Source organism: Sardina pilchardus, chromosome 8 (assembly GCF_963854185.1).
Source record: "Sardina pilchardus chromosome 8, fSarPil1.1, whole genome shotgun sequence".
Classification (NCBI taxonomy): Eukaryota; Metazoa; Chordata; class Actinopteri; order Clupeiformes; family Clupeidae; genus Sardina; species Sardina pilchardus.
Window position 1 is genome coordinate 2198799 of NC_085001.1, and position 21630 is coordinate 2220428.

At 41.5% G+C, this 21630-nt stretch overlaps 2 protein-coding genes across 3 annotated transcripts; one reads left to right on the plus strand and one right to left on the minus strand.

Moving 5' to 3' along the window:
* The first annotated feature begins 1348 nt into the window (after positions 1-1348).
* On the plus strand, positions 1349-9122 carry LOC134088372 (major histocompatibility complex class I-related gene protein-like). 2 transcript variants are annotated; one of them, XM_062542306.1, is made up of 7 exons: positions 1349-1477; positions 5585-5830; positions 6057-6323; positions 6488-6775; positions 6915-7028; positions 7650-7694; positions 8212-9122. In XM_062542306.1, exons 1-7 carry the CDS (start codon positions 1420-1422, stop codon positions 8250-8252), a joined length of 1059 nt encoding a protein of 352 aa, XP_062398290.1. In that variant the 5' UTR covers positions 1349-1419; the 3' UTR covers positions 8253-9122. The 2 variants fall into 2 exon arrangements, with proteins under 2 accessions (XP_062398290.1, XP_062398291.1); XM_062542307.1 differs by lacking the exon at positions 7650-7694.
* Positions 9123-15869: 6747 nt separating this feature from the next.
* LOC134089469 (chemerin-like receptor 1) lies at positions 15870-18663 on the minus strand. The gene is made up of 2 exons (XM_062543907.1): positions 18547-18663; positions 15870-17444 (listed from the first exon to the last, which is right to left on the minus strand). The coding sequence occupies exon 2, from the start codon at positions 17431-17433 to the stop codon at positions 16420-16422; it is 1014 nt and encodes a 337-aa protein (XP_062399891.1). The 5' UTR covers positions 17434-17444; positions 18547-18663; the 3' UTR covers positions 15870-16419.
* Positions 18664-21630: the final 2967 nt, after the last annotated feature.

Sequence of the window (21630 nt, forward strand, 5' to 3'; positions counted from 1 at the left end):
CATTGTTGTTAATGTTATCACAGATTTCATATTAGCCATAGCAATGCAGATCCAGTGTCACCTTCCCAATGCCTACCACTGTGGTAGTCTGGGCCTGTGGCAGAAATATTCCCAAAACACAAATACAACAAAATAACCACAAAATAATTATGCTTTTACAAAATGCAACATATTAGCAATATAGATCACCTTCCCAATGTTGGCCTACCACTGTGGTAGTCTGGGCCTGTGGCAGAAATATTCCCAAAACACAAATAACCACCAAAAAACGATATTATCAGAGAATGTATAATAAGGGACAGGCTCTGATATTATGCATTTACAAAATGCAACATTTGAACACCCATATTGGTGCTGTTGTAGTTTATTGTATCTACATTTGTAGCCTACGTAATTACTCATATTTCAAGCGTTTTTTCTCCGGCCCCTCAGTTGTGATACTTTTCATGAACTGGCCCCTATTACAAACTAATTGAATAGCCCTGGTCTAGTGGATACTGTGATCTTCGGCAGATGAAGACGGCACACTTTGATCTTTGCTACCCCAGAGCTAACTTACAATGCAACTTGCCATAGGCAGTTAGCTTCAATTACTGTAACTCCCGGATCTCCTTATATGGGCAAAGATGGCAGCTTTGGATCCTTTTTGTAGGCGAACTTCAGAGGTCTATGCGCTGTGCACTGAAGTTAGAGCTTTGCTGAGACAGTAACAGATCACAATCAAAGTTATGTTCGCTCTTTATTTGTTTTGTTGGAAAATACAGTTTCAATGTTGGAATGTTACAAAGACATGTGGCTTGTAGAAAACGGGTTTATAACTTACATCGCTGAATGAAGGAAATTCAGCAGCTGGGTCCAAGGTATGGTCTCTGCATTCAGACGTCAAAGACGGAGCTGTATTTTGCATACAGTATGTCCTTAGCTGGCCACCAGTATTTTAAAATGGCACTCATAATAGGGTCGACCCAAACTATGAATATTTAAATGAGGCCTTCTGAACCAATAGGAATGCTTTGAATTGGTGGTAGTGGTAATTAAACATACATGAGGCCACATTTATGAATGGGAAATGTTACTTTTTGTAACCAACAACTGAAAATCTTACACAATGTCCCTTTAATATCATGTCTGTGGTATCATGTCATGGGTTATGCTGTTTGTCCAGATTCGTGAGGGAGTCTATTTTGAGAGTGAATTCTTTCCGCATTGATACTTGATCAGCGCGTTTAGGGTGTAGATTACAACATAGATAACAACAAGGAAACAAAGTACAATATCTGGCGTGTGGGTGGAGTTTTTCTAACAAAACATTTCAGTAAAGAACATAATCTCACATGAAGTCCTGCTGGTGAAAGTGGCAGATAGAAGCACAATATCCCATCAGAGGAACTGACAGCAATAACTGATACATGCATCACCATGTTAAGGCTACTGTGTTTCTTCTGTTCATTCCCGATTTTCTTGACTTTGAAATCAGGTAAGTCTGCTTTCACAAGACACACACACACAGAGAGAGACATTTTCTCACCTTGTTTAGTTAGTGCAGCATTTTTTAATTTTTATCATCTGAATTCTTGTTGTTATTAGAGGGATAGCAACAGAAAGACCTGATTTTCCCCTTGTATTTTAGGAATACGCATACGAAAGAAAAAAATTGTTCACAGATGTGATTTTTTTCTTCGCTAATACAAGACACTCAGATCAGACATTACACACATAGATGGCAAGATGGACAGTACAGACAATACATTTTATGAAAAGTTATGGACCAGCGATCATTTGTTTCTGCCTATACAGTACTGTGGCTTCCACAGGTGACATTTTGTTTTGGTTTTGATGCCAAGACAACTTGAGTTAAGAAAATTTCACTCAACCCTGCTCAAGTTGAGAACTACCGTCCTGTCTCACTCCTGCCTTTCCTATCCAAAGGTATAGAGCAAGCTGTTTCCAAAAAGTTTCTGAATTCCTTTCACTGGACAATCTTCTACAGTATATTCAAATCAATCTGGGTTCAAAAGCGGCAACTCCACTGAAACAGCTCTGCTGTCTGTAACAGAAGCCATAAAGGAGGCCATGCAGGGCGACCGCTCGTTCATCAGTTCTCATTCTGCTTGACTTCTTGGCTGCCTTTGACATGGTTAATCACCGCATCCTTCTCTCTATACTCTCAAACATGGGTATCTCCGGCTTTGCTCTCTCTTGATTTGAATCCTATACCTCACAGGATGCTCTTTTAATGTATCATGGCTTGGACTGCTGTCCGATTCTCACTTTTTCACCACAGGGGTCCCCCAGGGCTCAGTGCTAAACTGATGGATTCAAATTGGCTTCAACAGTCTCATTCAAGGTCTATGTCAGGGCTATTCAATTAGTTTGTAATAGGGGCCAGTTCATGAAAAGTATCACAACTGAGGGGCCGGAGAAAAAACGCTTGAAATATGAGTAATTACGTAGGCTACAAATGTAGATACAATAAACTACAACAGCACCAATATGGGTGTTCAAATGTTGCATTTTGTAAATGCATAATATCAGAGCCTGTCCCTTATTATACATTCTCTGATAATATCGTTTTTTGGTGGTTATTTGTGTTTTGGGAATATTTCTGCCACAGGCCCAGACTACCACAGTGGTAGGCCAACATTGGGAAGGTGATCTATATTGCTAATATGTTGCATTTTGTAAAAGCATAATTATTTTGTGGTTATTTTGTTGTATTTGTGTTTTGGGAATATTTCTGCCACAGGCCCAGACTACCACAGTGGTAGGCATTGGGAAGGTGACACTGGATCTGCATTGCTATGGCTAATATGAAATCTGTGATAACATTAACAACAATGGAATCTGAGCTTTGCGCAGTAACTGCTAGGTCCATACAATTTCCAATGGGCACAAACAGGTTTCAAACAGTGTTTAAATGAATTAAATGTGCGTAATCGTTCGCATATGTAACTCATCTCAACATACATTTAACGTTCCCACCATTTAAATTGGATGAACGTGTTCACAAATCAATGTTACTTACAGTGGACTTGACATCAAGGCGATGGATGTGTATTAGTTTCACATTGAAACTATTTGCGTGGTGCAACCCGTTAAAATGTTAGTAGCTTATAATACTCCAACGTAGTGGCAATTTACGTTGAAACTAAGCTAAGATGGAACTTATGTTCAACTCGGTCAAAACGTTACGTGCAGTTGGCTGAGGTGCAGTGGCTGCAGGACTTCAGAGCGAGTGAGAGCATGCAACAGAACTGATGCCACCAAAGTTTAACTTTTAAACCGACTCCTATTTGCTCCAATAGCTACATTACGAGTGGCGAATGTTTTCGCGAGGATGTGCTTGGACTGGAGAGGCACTACCGGTGAGATTTCATGCACCAAAAATGCTTCATGCTTTGAGGAAAACAGCTTGGATTTGGCGCACGTCAACATGTTGGTGACGCTGCGTAAAAACGAAGCAAGGCACCTCTTTGTATAATATCCAGTAACAAAGTAGCCTACAACGGCAACGCACCACACAGAATATTATTTGTAGGCGCAACTCGCAGTGTAGCCTATCACTGCACCTCCATTATCGTGTTTTCCACCAGCTATTTACGTCTCTACCGATCATAAGGATTTGCTCATATAACATCAGCCAACACTTCAAGGGCCACTACAAAGTATCTCGGGGGCCGGATCCGGCCCGCGGGCCGCTAATTGAAGAGCCCTGGTCTATGTGATGCCTCTGTTCATATTTTATTGTCTATGGGCTGAACGGAAGACATGTAGGCTAAACAGTACATTTTAAAAAGTACATTCATTCAAATAATCCCAAAATAGTGTATGTAAACCGAATACGAAGACGACAACATCTTATGGATGACTATATTTAGTATTAATGCTTATCATTCATCATCAGTTGCTTTTGTGTGGTGCACACACACAACCTACCTATCTTCATATATTAAACAGGAAGGAGGGAGACAAAGGGGAGAGGAACCAGAGACATCACTAGCAGTGTAGTCTACCATCAAAATAAAAGAACAAGAGTAAAACTAAACTGCTCAAAAAAAATAAATAAAGGAACACCTTGAAAACACATCAGATACATCATGCTGGATATCTATGCTCATATGAACCGGGTGATGTATTATGAAATGAAAGGAGTGTGTTAAATGGACCAAAACATAATGTCAGAGAGTGTTCTATTGCATTTCAGTCAGGGAAGTGTGGGGGGGCAGTCATTGGTATCAATTCCTTCATCCTGCCTGCACAATCTCGCCACATGTGACCATCCTTGTGCTCGAGGAGAAACCCTAGGCCCACTGCACCAGTACCTGGTCAGAACATTTCATCCCGATACCCATGAGCAGTGAGGGTGCCGTTCTCTTGCCCACAGAGGTCTGTGCATCCCTCAAAGGGTATGCCTCCCCACATCATCACTGAGCCACCACCAATCCAGTCATGCTGAATGATGTTGCAGGCAGCATCATGTTCTCCATGACATCTCCAGACCCTTACATGTCTGTCACATGTGCTCAGGGTGAACCTGCTCTCATCTGTGAAAAGCACAGGGCGCTAGTGGCGGACCTGCCAATGTTGTATTCTATGGCAAATGTCAATTGAGCTCCACGGTGCTGGGCAGTGAGCACAGGTCCCTCTAGAGGCCATCGGGCCCTCAGGCCACCTTCATGAAGTCTGTTTCTGACAGTGTGGCCAGAGACATTCACACCAGTGACCTGCTAGAGGTCATTCTGTAGGGCTCTAGCAGGGCTCCTACTGTTCCTCCTTGCACAGAGGAGCAGATACCGGTCCGGCTGGGTTAAGGACCTTCCCTGACCTTTTCTCCTAGAGCAACTGTGCAACCTCTGTAGGCTCCAGATACTGGCGCTACCAGTAGTAACACTGACCCTATCCAAATGCAAAACTAGTGAAAAATCAGTCAAGGATAAAGATGGAAAAATTCCCAGTTGCTTGCCACCACCTGTAAAGCCATTCCTGTTTTGGGGTCACCTCATTGTTGGCCCTCTAGCACCTGTAGAAAATTTTGTTGACATCAAAGCAGGTGAACCTGATTCACAACCACCTCTGACTGTTATATTACAATATCCCACATGACTTGATGCTATACTCCTATGAACAAGTGTTACCTTAATGTTTTTGAGCAGTGTACTGTATATTTTATACTCTTATCATATATGTCACTATATCATTTACTAAATCTCTTGTGCAGGAATATTATTATTACTTAGGCTACATTTTAACCTGTTACACATAACTATGGATGCAGGTAATGTGGCCCAACAGACAAATGTCAAAAGTTTTACCAATACAGTAAATTTGTCTTACATTGGTGCACAGCTCTGAAGCTGCCCAATGGTTCATATGAGGACGTGCATATTTGATACCACTATTCAGCAAATCCAGTTATGTCTGTAGTTACAGTAAAAAAAACTGCTTGAAAGAGACTCTTGATTCTGTTCCTTAAAATTATCCTTGGTGATCTTGATCTTTGATTTGTTCTAGAGACGTCATTTTCTTTTTGTCTTTTTGTTCTACCACAGTGTTTCACCAAGTTTGTACACCTTTTCTTCCACAGGTTCTCATTCTTTTTGGATGTTCAGTATATTTTTAAAGGGCGAGACTCCATTTCCAGAAGTCCAAACTATATTTTTGCTGGATGACATTCAGATTGGATACTACGACTCAAATGACAACAAGGTTGTACACAGAGGTGTTAATGGTCCACAGAGAACACTTGACCTGGAATATGTTCCTCAATTCAATTCTGGACAGATGAGAAATACAGCGTCCTATCTGATAGAGATTCTGAATCACACAAACAGTAAGTTTGACTGGCAGAGTGCCTTTTAGCAACAGCTATAGTGTAGAGAAAAGAAGCGATGGAGATGGAGCTTCTTATTTTGAATAATAAAGTAGAAATTCAGAGGAGAAGTTGAAAGAGTTAATATGTGCATTAGGCCTACTAAAAACTGATAATGATGAAACCGGCCAGAACTACTGTTGTTGATTTTAGTGTCTCAACGTCTGTCTTTCATGTGCTTCCTGAGGTGTTCATGTTCTACAGAGAGCTACGGGATGTCAGTTACATAAAAATGATGACATAGGAGCTTTCATCAGCAAAGATGCATTCAATGGGGAGGCTGGAGATGTCCTGTATTACAACCGACAGCTAGACACCGTTCATTCAGACACTGTGTGGCCAGGTACAGTGGTCAGTGTATGTACACCATTAATGCATCGGTATTACTATTCCCTCTGCATTGCAATCCTGAAGACAAGCCTGGATGAAGAGAAGAATCGCGTTCTTAAAAAGAGTAAGATTATTCATAATTGTGCAAATGTTTAACAGAACTCTGTGGACATATTTAGATTGTGTTATTTAGTTTGATCTGTTTTATGGATCACAGTAAATGATGTATGTTTGATCCATCACAGTAAAGCCTGTGCCTTATTTACAACTATGTTTGATCCTCCTCAGTGAAGCCCAGAGTCAGGCTCCTCCAGAAGACACTCCCAGACTCTAGTGGGGCCAAGGTGACCTGTCTGGCCACTGGTTTCTACCCACGTCACTTCAACCTGACCCTGCTGAGAGACGGCCAGTCTGTGTCTGACCACCAGATCACTGGGGGGGAGCTGCTACCTAATGGAGATGAGACGTACCAGATGAGGAAGAGCCTGGAGGTCAGCGCAGAGGAACTACAGCATCACCACTACACCTGCACAGCTGAACACCTCAGCCTGGACAACAAGCTGGACGTCAGTTTAGGTACTATTGGTTTATAAATATTGAATGCTGCTTTGTAGTAAGTGTAGATTGCAGTTTGTTGTTTTAGTATCAGGTGTATGTTGTGTGTTAGTGTTGATGTCTGTATCCAGTCTCATACTCCCTCTCTCTCTCTGAGCAGATCATGAGTGGGATTCAGTCACCACATCCATAGTGCCCTCTGTGCTTACTGCTGCTGGGTTACTGTGTCTTGCTGGAGTCTTTATCTTTATCATGTGGAGGAGGACCCAAACAGGTAAAATAGCTCTTACTGAGTTCACTTAAAGACGTAGCTGAGACCTCTAGCCTATTCTTACCATAGTGAATACAATTATCATCAAATGCATTAGTAAAACATTTAATGCAGATACTGTATACGTTTTGATGAAGTTGGCTATTGAACTGGTAAAATGTAACAAAGCAATTCCATTGAAATACCCAGAGGCACAAACACAAATGTAATTTTCATATTGAATTCCAGTGGTGAAGTACACGCAGTCCACGCAGTACACGCAGTACACACAGTACACGCAGTACACGCAGTACACACAGTACACGCAGTACACATAGTACACACAGTACACGCAGTACACGCAGTACACGCAGTAGTATACCAGATGATTAGGTGACACTGGGACAATAGACAATAGTCATGACACAACAGTGACAACAGTGATATTCAGATACACAACATGTAGAATTCATGCACTCAAAAACACTCAGGTCATATTATCAGCGCCGTTTAGCCCAGCGTCAGAAAAAACAACAACACTTGTTTATGATTAACATGTAGTAATGTACATGCTATTGCCTGAATGATCTGACCGTAATCACCCCTGTCCTGTTTTGAGACAAATGGTTCTGAATGGTGTTTCAGGTCAAGGCTCAGAGACATCTCTGCAAGTTATCACAGAAGCTTCAAGTGAGTGTGCCAGAAATTAAGGACTGTTTCTTATTATTTGTGTTCATTTTTGTGTTCGTTTATGTATTTAGCTTAGTGGTGTAATGGCATGGTATTGCCACGTGGTGGCGATCTGAATAGTTTAGGTTCAAATGTATGACAACCTAAGAAGAGGAAGAAAGGCGGAGGTAGCTGCACTCTTTGAGTGCTTTTCTAGTTCTATACGTTTTGTTCATAAGCTGGCATATCATATCCATATGCGTCTCTATATCGTTGTCTTGCCACAATGGCGAAAGTGATCCTAATTTGTGATTCTGCCTTGTGATTCGGATCTGCATTTGAAATGTGATAGGTGACAGAATCCTTTTCTGTCTACAGTGACTGACATATCTTTGTCTACGCATTTATTTGATTTAATTGTGTAACTAAATTTAAATAGTAATTACTCTCCAAACTTTGATGTAGTGAACATTTTCAAAACAGTTTAATGATCCAGATTCTGAAGTTGATTAAATCATTTTCCTTACATTCCTTTCAGAGTCATACTCCAGTGTGTTAACCACAGGTGCAAATTCTTGAAGACTTATGAAGACCTGCAGCCAGTCACTCAGAGGAGACACATTTCTGTAGGGGTATAGGGCTGTCCCACTGTCAAATTGTAATGTGTTATAGGGCTCTCACAGACTTTCTGAGATATTTAGAGTTATGATGGGACACTAAAGACATAGAGGGTGAAAACACAGGGCCACGAGGAGAAGCCCTTTAGCATTAAGCAAATGACAAACAGCCGTCATAAAACAACAACGGAAATAGTTGACATTGTATGAATGAAGTTGACCTGTTCCTAATTCTACCATAAGCCATTACGACTCTTACATCTAATGGCAGTGAGTGTTAGAAGAGGAGTCAGTGAGGGGAGTGATTTCACTTGAAGTAGATTAGCTTACACAGTTTAGCCTATAGCTACAAGCCAGTTCCAGTGAATGATGCTACAGTATGCTATGCTAACGGTGTAACCCACTTCCAGGGAATTGTGCTATGCTAGGCTAACGGTGTAACCCACTTCCAGGGAATTGTGCTATGCTAGGCTAATGGTGTAACCCACTTCCAGTGAATTGTGCTATGCTAGGCTAATGGTGTAACCCACATCCAGTGAATTATGCTATGCTAGGCTAATGGTGTCAGACTGGTCATTGCACACAGAGAGATGAGAAGGGTCCGTATCCTCTTATCTAACTCTAGGGGATGAAATAAGCTATTTAAAAAAAAAAAATAAAAAAAACTTCCAGTGTTCCTTTACATGTAAGCATAGATCATGCTCACTTTACTGTAGATTAGGCTGTAAATAAACCTATTGAACTCACATTAATGTGTACAGTAGTATCAGTTATTATCATCATTCTAAAACATTACAGTGTATGAAGTGCATTGTTATCCAAAGTCTTATTATTATTATTACACTGCATGATAATAATGTACTGTTCTGTTATTCAAAATCTTCTTTTTTGTCTTCTTCCCACCAAATTTCTGCCTCTAATCCAGCTTCAACCATTTCAAATTACTTTGTAAGGTATGTTCTGAAAAGGACACTTGAGCAATGTATTTTTCATTTTGTAAACTATACCTTCTATTCTGCCATTTTTGGAAATAAGCTCATTTTCCACCTCCCCTCGAGCAAAACAATTGATATTTACCTTTTTCCCATCCAGCCATTCTGTGAGTCTGGCGATACAACTTTTAGCTTCAGCCTAGCATAGCTCTTTGCATCGGATTAGACCATTAGCATCTCGCCTGCTAGCATCATGCTTAAAAGTGATTAAGATTTCCGGTCATTTTCTCAAATGTCTCTTCTCAAGTTAGAAAGTGCAATAAGACCAACTTAAAATGAAACCTGGCATTTTTCTTGGCTGATTTGACATGAAATAATGGTAACAGTCAAGGAAAGTTGTAAATGTACCATGGGCACAGTGATACAAACTACTTCTGCTTGTTGCCTATGGGAACTATTTTCAGATGCTGCGTGATATCACTGCGCCCATGGTTTCGCAACCTTCCTTGATTATTACGATTGATTATAACGCTTACAAAGAGACCAGCTGAATTACCATCATAAGTAAACCAGCTGTAGGTATGTTTTCACGAAAGACATAACAAGCTGTTCAACCAGCAAACCACCTTAAAGAGACCCTATGCAACATTTTCATAGTCTTGACTGATCAGTTTGATGGAAAACAGTAATATTTCCTCCCGCCCCCAGTATCCCTATCCGCTATTGCAGCCTTGCAGTTTGTCTAGGAAGCGATCGCTCCTTGTTTACATCTGGAAGTCTGAGACGCATAAGGAATGAGAAGAACCACGCTTGCAATTTATAAATATATAGTATAGTAGTGGGTGGGTAGTCGATATTGTTTGCATTACGGCCGTCTGTTTAATTGCGCTGAGACTGGCCTTGGTCTTGTGAGTTTTCGCGGGGGTGGTATTTTTAAGTGTAGCTGGACGAAGTAGACTCGTGACCTTGCTTTACTAATCTCTACTCGTGGTTTTTCTGGAGCTGCGTCTGCACTACGTACTGTAAGTTTTAGGGATGCAACGGTTTTCAATAATTTATTGAACCGTTCGGTTTGGCCTGTTCGGTTCAATAGACTCACCTAAACCGCAATATTTCGGTATACGCGACATTAAACTTTTTATTTAATACAAGGTTATTGCGCGCGCGTAGCCTGGGAGCGATAGAGAGGAGTGCTTAGGACCCGGGGGATGCGTTTTCTCTGACTGTTCAGCTTGCCTCTCGTCAACCTTGCAACAACCAATCAGAATTTTACTGAATTTCCCAAGAGCCAATAAGCGCGTTGAAATGCAAATGAAGGAGTCATGTGAGAAGAAACAAACTTTACCGGCGGCTGCATGATCATGGCGACATTTGAAGTAGCCCACGAACAAGGCAAAAAGACCGTCAGTAAACAAAGCACAGTGTGCATTGCAAGCACTGCTTCACAACGATCACCTAATAAAGGTAACACATCCAACATGTCGGCCCACTTGCGCCTTCATCACCCGGCTGTAACCTTAAGTGGAGCAGCACGGAGAGTTAGTTTGCCACCGAAAACCCAACCATCCATTGCTGCAGCCTTTCGACAACAATATTCCTATAATTCCCAAAGACATAACGAATACGACGGCGTATTAGGGCCACGTATATATACTTTGTAAAGACGCAAATTTGCCACTTTAGAAGGTCGAAAATTTGCCACATTATAAAGTCTGTGTGTAACAGTGTAACCGGTGGTTTCTGCCCTGCGTTGATTGCTCGCTAGAGTAGCCTAAGAAAGCGTGACGCCGACACAGCTAAGTGTATTCTCTTTTTGATAGTTTACTGGAAAATATTGTAGGGATGGGAGGTTATAGGAGATGGGGAGGCTGACATGTCATTCCAAACTCGGGTCATTTATTTTCCTGACGTTGTATGCTAGGCTACGGGCAGCGGGAGGTGTCCACTCGAAAAACAATAAACTCACTGCTAAATCAGTCAATCGCTCGTCCACTCGTCAATCACACAACTCTCTCGCACACACACGCACACACACACACACACACGACAGGAGACACAGGGGAAACAGACACTTTGTGAAGTGGCAAATTTGCCACTTTCTTCTCGGAATATTGCCCCCCCCTGACAACAGGTTGCAATAATGTTCATTTCATTGTTCTAATATTTTTAATGCTGCACTGCACTTTTGTCTATGTTTACATTTTTTACGTTCATAAAAGAGGACAGGGCAGGCACTCCCAAATCAAATATCCATTTGAAACTACACATAATACTACCTCACCAATTATTTTGAGAAGATTTTCAGAATTGTTCACTACTTTATAAGTATTTTCTTTAAATGTGTGAAGAACAGTGAGTTTATTAAATAAATAACTACACATTACTTTATGCTGCACTGCACTATGGATAACATTGCCTGTTTATGACAGAAGGCAATGATGGTGTTCTTTTCTTTTAATACATTTTTGTGATTCTGCTTCATCTGTGTCAGGCTATGCATTTAATATTTTCTCTGCAAGTGTAAGTAGAAGCACATTGTTGATTTGAAATAGAAAAGGCAAATATAGCCTCCTGTATGCTAGAGCCAAGATAATATTGATATATTGAAACCGAACCGTTACCGTGGCCCAAAAACCGTGATACAAACCGAACCGTGGCAAAACTGTACCGTTGCATCCCTAGTAAGTTTATATCTGAGTAGTTGCATGAGAGCTTCGTGTTGTTAAGGGAATTGTTTATGTAGTTGTCATAGTTACAAGTTGATCCTAAGTAGTGGGTGGGTAGTCGATATTGTTTGCATTACGGCCGTCTGTTTAATTGTGCTGAGACTGGCCTTGGTCTTGTGAGTTTTTCGCGGGGGTGGTATTTTTAAGTGTAGCTGGACGAAGTAGACTCGTGACCTTGCTTTACTAATCTCTACTCGTGGTTTTTCTGGAGCTGCGTCTGCACTACGTACTGTAAGTTTATATCTGAGTAGTTGCATGAGAGCTTCGTGTTGTTAAGGGAATTGTTTATGTAGTTGTCATAGTTACAAGTTGATCCTAAGAAGTGGGTGGGTAGTCGATATTGTTTGCATTACGGCCGTCTGTTTAATTGCGCTGAGACTGGCCTTGGTCTTGTGAGTTTTTCGAGGGGGTGGTCTTCAGCTAATTCAACTAGGAGTATTTAAAGTGGCTTTTGTGCTGGAGCGTCAGCGGAAGCGTCAGCTCTCGTGTGAATCCGTCCTCGTGTGAAGACTTACTCGTGTCAAGACGAATTGAGTCTACCTGCGACGAGTCCACCGAGCAAGGACACAAGCAAGGCACCTCTCAGATAAGTTCACTCTTGTCTCACCTTGTCTTGTTATCTGCCATCCTACTGGTAATAATGTGCATTCAACATAAACAAGTTTATATGCGCTCTAATGCCGTAAGGCAACAAGCTTCATATCCTACTTTTTCTATGGGGCTGTGGAATTGCCAATCTGTAGTGAACAAAGCTAATTTCATTCCTGCTCTGGCCTCACAGCTATCACTTCAGTTGGTTGCGCTTACAGAGACATGGATTAGGCCAGAAAATACTGCTACACCTGCAGCGTTGTCGACCAATTATGCTTTTTCGCATACCTGTCGCTCCTCTGGTAGAGGAGGCGGGGCAGGCTTTCTGATCTCTGATGACTGGAGGTTTACTCAGTTGCTACCGACTCAAAACCACAGCTCATTTGAATATCATGCCATCATGATAACTGAACCATACAAATTATACTTGGTGGTTATTTATCGCCCTCCAGGACAGCTTGGCAACTTTGTGAATGAGTTGGACATTCTACTGTCTGCTATTCCAATGGATACGTGCCCTCTGTTGATCCTTGGTGATTTTAACATTCATCTGGACAACTCCTCTTCAGTTGACTTCCTGTCCTTACTCTCCTCCTTTAGTATAACACGTGTTCACAGTCCTCCTACTCACAAGGCTGGTAAGGATCTTGATATGATTCTGCTACGTAACTGTACTGCAGACAACGTTTGGGTTAATCCTCTACATGTATCAGATCATTACTTCATTAGATTCTCTGTGCGTCTCCTTGATAACCCTACAGTTCCTGCTCCGACGATGTCATTCCGACGGAACCTCAGAAGCCTCTCAAGTGAACATTTTGCAACATTAGGAACTTCTGCTCTACCTATTCCGAGCTCATTCTCATCACTTGAGGTTAATGATGCTACAGACACTCTTTGCTCTACACTGGCATCCTGTCTGAATGCAGCATGTCCTCTTTCCACAAGACCCACTCGTTCTAAACCTCGCCATCCATGGCTGACAAACAGTATACGCTCAGTACGCAAGGAACTTAGAGCTGCTGAAAGGAAATGGCGTAAATCTGGAGATAGAAATGATCTTAGTAAATACCAGTCTATGCTATCATCTTTTTCATCCACTGTCACACTTGCAAAAAGAACATATTATCAGAGTAAGATTGAGAACGCCACTGACAGCAGAAAACTTTTTGCTATGTTCAAGTCTCTTCTCAATCCTCCACCACCGCCATCAGCTACTTCACTGTCAGCAGATGACTTTGCAACATTTTTCACTGAGAAAGTTGCTAAGATAAGTGCTCAGTTTGATGACCCTATAAGAAGGACTCTGCCTGGTGTTAGCATGATGCCATCATTGGACTTTTTCTCTCCTCTTGATGAGGAAGCGGTCTCTCAACTGCTTCAGCGAAGCCGTCCAACAACATGCCCTTTGGATCCTGTCCCGTCTACTCTCCTGCAGTCTATAGCACCCGCTATTATACCGGCAGTCACACATGTATTTAATACTTCACTCAGTTCTGGAATAGTTCCTTCTTCTTTTAAACAGGCAAGAATTACGCCTTTGCTGAAGAAAAGTACACTTAATTCAACTGATGTGAAGAACTACAGACCTGTCTCCCTTCTTCCTTTCTTGTCAAAGGTTTTGGAGAAAGTGGTCTTCCAGCAAATGTGTGACTTCCTCTATCAGAATAACCTACTAGACCCTATGCAGTCTGGTTTCAAGAGTGGTCATTCTACTGAAACTGCTCTTCTATCTGTGACTGAAGCATTGAGAGTAGCTAAGTCCTCTGCTCAGTCATCAGTGTTAATTCTGTTAGATTTATCTGCAGCCTTTGATACGGTTAACCATGACATTCTCCTTTCTACACTATATGAACTGGGAATTTCTGGGAAAGCTCTTGACTGGTTCAAGTCTTACCTTAAAGGGCGTTCTTTTAGCGTGTCTTGGCAGGGACAGATATCAAAGTCTCATGACCTCACTACAGGAGTCCCCCAAGGATCAGTATTAGGGCCCCTCCTTTTCTCTATTTACACCACTTCTTTAGGTGGGATTATTCGCTCTCATGGATTTGAATATCATTGCTATGCGGACGACACTCAACTTTTCCTATCCTTCCCACCTGAGGACTCTAGTGTTTCCCATCGGATCTCTGCATGCCTGAAGGACATTTCAATCTGGATGAAGGATCAGCACCTTCAGCTTAATCTTTCCAAAACTGAGCTCTTGGTGTTTCCAGCAAAAACAGCTATTCCCCAACAGATCAATATCCAGCTTGATTCATCCTCACTGACTCCAACCAGATCGGCACGTAACTTGGGTGTCATAATTGATGACCAACTTACTTTCTCTGAGCATGTTGCCTCAATTGCAAAGTCATGTCGGTATACCTTGTACAACATTAGGAAGATCAGACCTTATCTGACACAAGATTCCACTCAGCTTCTTGTACAGGCAATGGTTATCTCCAAGCTGGACTACTGTAATTCTCTGTTAGCTGGCCTACCTGCTTGTGTATTAAGACCACTACAGTTGATTCAGAATGCTGCAGCACGACTGGTCTTCAATCAGCCAAAGAGGACACATGTAACCCCTCTCCTAGTTACTCTCCACTGGCTCCCTATAGTAGCCAGAATTAAATTTAAATCTCTCACTCTGGCCTATAGGACACTGACTGGATCTGCTCCCAGCTACTTCAGTTCTTTAATCACGATTTACATTCCCAACCGCCCATTGCGATCTTCTGAGGAGTGTCTGTTATGTCGACCAACCATACATGCTAGGTCAAATTGTAGATCCTATTCTTCAGTGGTTCCATGTTGGTGGAATGAGTTGCCCAGTGCTCTCCGTTCCAGCAACAGCTTTGGATCTTTTAAGAGGGGTCTTAAGGCATATTTATTTAATATGCACTTAGTCCTTTGAGTTTGTGATGTGTTATGGTTTGTATAATAGTATTGTTTTGTTATAATTTGTCTATTGATAGAATTAGAAATTTATTTTGCTATTGTCCTTAAATTTAGCCATACCATGCTTTAGTTATTATTATCATATATAATTAACTGAGTGACTTATTTGATTGCTATTCTCATTTCACTGTTTTATTTCTCATTAGGTTAGTGCTTAAAATTATTGTTCTACTGATAATATTACTATTCTCCCTAGTTTGTAATTGTTCACTGTTAATTTAATTTGTATTGTTATTTATTTGTATGTCGCTTTGGACAAAGGCGTCTGCTAAATAACCATAGCCATAGCCATAGCCATATATATATACACACACGCTAAAGCTGTAGGGGAAGCTCTGTAGAGAAATATGCAAGCATAAAACGAGCAAAAAACGAAAAGCGAAACCGAAACCGGAGATGAAATCGCCAATCCTGCATAGTTTCTCTTTAATATATCAACTTACGGGCTCTAGGCCCAACAGCAAAACATACAACATAAAAAGGAATAGATACATAAACACATACAAACATACTCTGGTTCATCATGGTCTTAAAAATACCCTAACACCCTAACAGATGGTCAGGCTGTTTTGTTTTGTTCAGCAGAGATAAAATAAAATTCCAATCCTGTGAACACATTTACCACATTAGGTACAGTACAGTAAACCAGTTGTATAGAGACAGTGAACCTGTAGACATTTTGACCTGTGGCCGGCCAAAGCCCTCCCATCCACTATAGTCCAAGACACATTGTCATCTGTTACTGATAAGACATGAGAAGACTTGGATACAAGAGCTGGCAAGACTCTCAGTAGACGATGAGTGAGGTAAAGTACATTGAGAAGAGAAAATAGGGTCGTTGTGGGCATCTACTGGCAGTCTAGATTGTCATCAGTTCATGAGAATGTTTTAAACGACTATTATGAGGTCAGAGGAGGGACAGGAAACCTGCAGATGTTTAGATGTGAATGGAGGCCTTGATACTGGTGCTGCGAGCGTCCTCTCCCATGGCGTTCTCCATTTTGGACAGCAGAGAACTCTTGAACTTCCTCCGGAAGTCGTTGCCCATGAAGACGTAGAGCACGGGGTTGAGGCAGCTGTTGGCTAGTGCGAGCAGCGTGCCAAACTGCAGCCCGTGCACAAGGTGCTGTTTGTCGTGGTGGAGCTCCAGAAGGATGAAGACGTGGTAGGGCAGCCAGCAGATGAAGAAGGTGACGATGAGCGCCGTCATGACCTTCAGGGGCTTGGACGACCTCTTGATCTGGCTGCCCATGAGTCTGAGGGTGATTACGGAGTAGCAGACGATGATGACGGCGAAAGGCACAACGAAGCCGGAGACAAAGCGGCTGACGGCGATGGCGGCGTGGCTGTGTGGGTCCGCCCCGTAGTTGTTGAAGCAGAGGCTCTTGCCCATATGGTGCTTGACATCCCGGAATATGATGGAGGGAATGCTGAGAACCACCGAGAGCAGCCAGGCCAGAAGGACGGCGACGGACGCGGTTCGGACGGTCCGGTGGTTCTGGGCCCACACGGCGAACACCACGGCAACGCAGCGGTCCACACTGATGAAGAGCAGCAGGAAGATGCTGCTGAACATGTTGACGAACATCATGAAGGAGGTGAACTTGCACAGGAAGAGGCCAAACACCCAGTCCTGCAGAGCCAGGTGAGCGATGTTGAAGGGGTGGATCGCGCAGACAAGGAAGTCAGACACTGCCAAACTCAGGTACCAGGTGGTGTTGATGGTTTTCTTCATCTTGAGGCCGGCGATCCAAATCACTAATCCGTTTCCAAGGACACCAAAGACAAAAATAACGCCATTGATCACCACAAGGGTGATACAAGCTGCCTCTGTGAAGCAGGTCGATTGGGATCTTATGGAATGCTCTTCCCCCGCTGTTGAATTGTCAGTAGAGTAATTGCCATAGTCAGAATAATCTATTTCCGTATTGAAATCCAGCTCAATATCCATTTTGGCAAAACCTACAAAGATATAAAAAAATAATTATTTGAGGAAGATATACTGGCAAGAAGAAGAAGAGGAGTAGGAGGAAGAAGGAAGAAGAATAATAAGAAGAGTTGATTCATGGACTTGCAAGGATCAGACTGGGCTTCTTTGTCTGACAAAAGAAGTTGTACAGAACGCTTTTTCAGTGTTTTAGAAACTCCAAACTTCAAAGAGCCATTTTGAGTAATTTTGTTCTAAAAAAGTAAATAAATCTGGAAGCATCTTTCTCGATTATCTGTTTGTGATTGGTCAGCTGTCGAAAAAAAAAACCCCAGAAAAACAGAAAACAAAGTTGAGCATTTCTCAACTTCTAAAACAGCATGACGTAGGCCGTTTTACTGCTAGAAGTTCAACATTGCTCAACTTTAAAAACAGAATGACGTAGGGCGTTTTACTGCTAAAAGTTCAACATTGCTCAACTTTACGCCACAATAGCATTTCATAAGAAGCAGAGGTCTTTTAAGAAAGCTCAGTCTACTACATAGGATTATAATGTAAACATGGTCTACTCCACAAGATTATAATGTAAAACTACTCCATAGGATTAAAATGTAAATACGGTCTACTCCACAGGATAATAATATACATAGACTTTCTTTAAAAAAGAAGCCTTGTCTGAAAACAGCCTTAGATAAGACAAAGACACACTTTAATCTAAGCTGGACTGGGTGCTGAATTAATCGTTTTTTGGCCAAACAGCACTCATCAGTACATTTGAAACATTTTAAAATGGGGCGACATTGTTTTAAAAGATTGGCCAACCCCAGTGATCACACACAGAGGGAACACTATCTATTTGTATTTGCTGTGTGATAATTCTGCTGTCCGTTAGAGTTCTGAGATGCTCAGTATCTGATGTGCTCACTGCCACTGCAACACTGCAATGGTCTTTTAACACTGAACACTTTTAACACTGAACACTAAACACTTTTAACACTGCATAAATCTGACATTGATCTGTTGCTAATACTTGGCTAGATTGAATTTCTTGACCTGGATAATAAATATCATTATTACGCTAATTTATGTGTGAATAGATGAAACAGAAGTGAATAGAACAGAAAAGTGGTCTCTTACCTCCACCACAGACCTCTTCGCTGACACCAGAGAGCTCAAATGTGGTGCCAACCCTGCTGCTGACGGCGTTTAAAATGTGGACATCCTGTTTGTTTTCAGTAACCCATGACACTTGTGTGGTCACTCAGTTGCACATTCCACTCTCACTGTAGCTACTTCCCCATCAAACTGCTGATGACAGGCACGCTCTTCAGTCAGTACCCTCACTCTTCTTGGTATCATGATGTTAGCCTAGCTTAGCATAGTTCATAAATGTGGGCTAGACCAGTTAGCCAGTTAGCCTATAGATCCGTTTTACTGTAGCTATAAGCTAATTGGTCACACTTCCAGTGAACTACAGTATGCTAAACTAGGCATCGTCTGACTGGGTTATTATCACAGAAAAGAGAAGGATAGGTATCCTTTTATCTACCCCTGGGCTAGATGGCAATAAGCTAACTTCCCCAAAGGTCTGTGTCCTCCTTTCAAGCCCCCCCCCCCCCCCAATGAACTTTGGACCAAGAACCAATGCCATTGGTTGTCAGATAGCCTAATTTACAGTGTGAAATGTGCTAATAATGCCACATTTTAAAACCCAAGCAAAACCCTTTTCTGACAATTCAATTAGCCTATTACACCACATGTTCTTCCTCTTTTCTTAGAGTCTCTTCCTGTCTCCCATGCATATTTGTTCCACATACACACATCCCCTTTTTTTCTAATCTAAACTTGAGAAATAATCTCCAGATACTGTTGATCATCTCTCAGAGCTTTATCGGTTAAAGTTCAGTTTCTCAGAAGTTAATCTGGTTGCTTATTTGCAGCCATAATATGAATAATAATAAAGAAGGTTAAGTGTGCCATGTTCAGTGCTCAACTTCCGAAAGCAATTTTTTGCCCCTAAAAATTACAATTATTATCATATTATTAGTTCATCCCTTGAAATACATTGTCTTCCCCTCTGCAATTGTCTTACTCACATATGTTGTGTGCTTTTATAAACCTGAAGCATTATCTGCAAAGGTCTTACTCACATGTTGTGTGCTTTTATAAACCTGAAGCATTATCTGTAGTGGTAGATGGTTTATCACTTTGTGGTCACACACAGCAACATCCTTAGGGCGTGTTCACACGAGGAGGTGTTTTCTCCTGTTGCGGGTGTATGTTACATTATATTCCTATGATAAACCACCACCACCGGCGTTTTTTTCCACCTACCCTGGGTGGTTTTCAAGTTGAGAAATTTCTACTCTCCAAGAAAAAACACCCCGCGTCAAGTGGTTTTTTGACAGCTGACCAATGAACGAGAGTTTGCGTCATACTGAAACTTTATTGAAAGTTCTTCTTTCAGAAAAAAAAGGCGACCAAAACAAAGAAACAGCTAGTTGTTCTTGTGAGTGAACCTGTAGAGCAGGGCTATTCAACTTCAGTACCAAGAGGGCCGAATGGAAAAATCACTGGGTTTTCAGGGGCCGCATAAAATAAGACGCCGCAAAATAATTGTATCCAAAAATATTTCATAAAATCAGAGTAAAATTCAGTTCAATTCAATTGAATTTTATACACTGGCATAGAAACTAAGAACATAGCCTATTATCCATATCCATAAAAAAATCTTCTCAGACAGGTGATAGGCTGCCACACAAACTATACAAGTATTTGAAAACACCCAGGCTAACCATAGGCTATTTCATACCTGATGTCTGATAGCTGCCATATCATGCATCAGTGGGGAAAATTGCAGTGTTGATTTAACTAGCCTACTTCAAGATAATTAGGCTCATAAGTGTTTCAAACACACACAGTAGCCTACAGCGCCAATCTCTCAAATATACTTGAATTTAAAGAAAAAGTAATGCCAGCTCTGCCTCTGTTTATCTATTTCATTTCTTACCGCCAAAGATTCTAAACTTCGAGCCTGCGCAAATCACAAACAATAACATTCCCACGAGTAGAGTGAAGATGGCTCTGTCTAAAGAAACGTCTAATTGACAACGAGAATCGTTAATTTTACCCTCTGCAACAAGTACGAGACTTTCATGTTTATTGTGTAACGAATCCATCGCTGTGAAGAAGGAATATAAAGCCAAGAGGCAATTCTCTACAAACCACAGCTCCTTCACTAACTTTCCCGAGGGCTCGGAGGAACGGAGACCGGGTATGATTCATTTTAGATTTGCGCACGCTCAAGGTTTAGAATCTTTGCCGGTAAGAAATCGTAATTTAATCAACATTTAATGATAACATTTAAAACTAGTTATACATTTGGAAATGTCAGTTTGTGTAGTGATGTGCTGTGTTCTCTGAGTGAAGATAACTGGAAGAATTAGTCTGGCCAAAAAGGACGGGCTGACAGTGCGCTACTCGCCAATCATATGAAGATCCATGCACACCCGTCAAAGCGAGTTCATTCTCATGACGAGAGACGCGGGCCACAGGAAATTTGAAGCGGGCCACATCTGGCCCGCGGGCCGCTAGTTGAATAGGCCTGCTGTAGAGCTATACAACATGACCAACAAGTTATACCACAACATTTACCATAAGGAGACCATCTGGAGGTCGATTGGTGGGATTTTGGGCCATAATTGTAAGAATTAATTTTCAGTTTTCATCCGCTCACCTGGCAAGCTAAGGTAGCAATCAGGTAGCAATGAACGTAACGGTACTTGTGCTCTAGAACGGCAGTTGTCATGTCGGCTTTCTATCTTTTAAAAAAACACCCAGGTCAAGTTTTTTCTGTAGGCCTAAACAGTGCTTGAAGTGGGAAAAAATAAGTGCAGGAACTCTAATTTCCGACATTTGACATTTGTGCGGTGAAAAAAAAATGTGTTGGTTGAAAACCTTTTTTTATTTAATATTTTTTTTCAAGCACTAACCTATAGGCCTAGGTTACTTTTTTCTAATTAACAAATGGAATATGGAAAACCATTAAAACAACACGAACCAGACCAGTGTAATAGCCACTTGTAAGCCTACAATAAACTGGGCTAAGGGCCCTAGAACCAGAAATGTTTGGGTTAAAGGCCCAGATGAAGAAAACATTGACATTGATTTAATTAACAATAACTGGCCAAGAACAGAGATTAGGTCAAAAGTCAAAAGTGG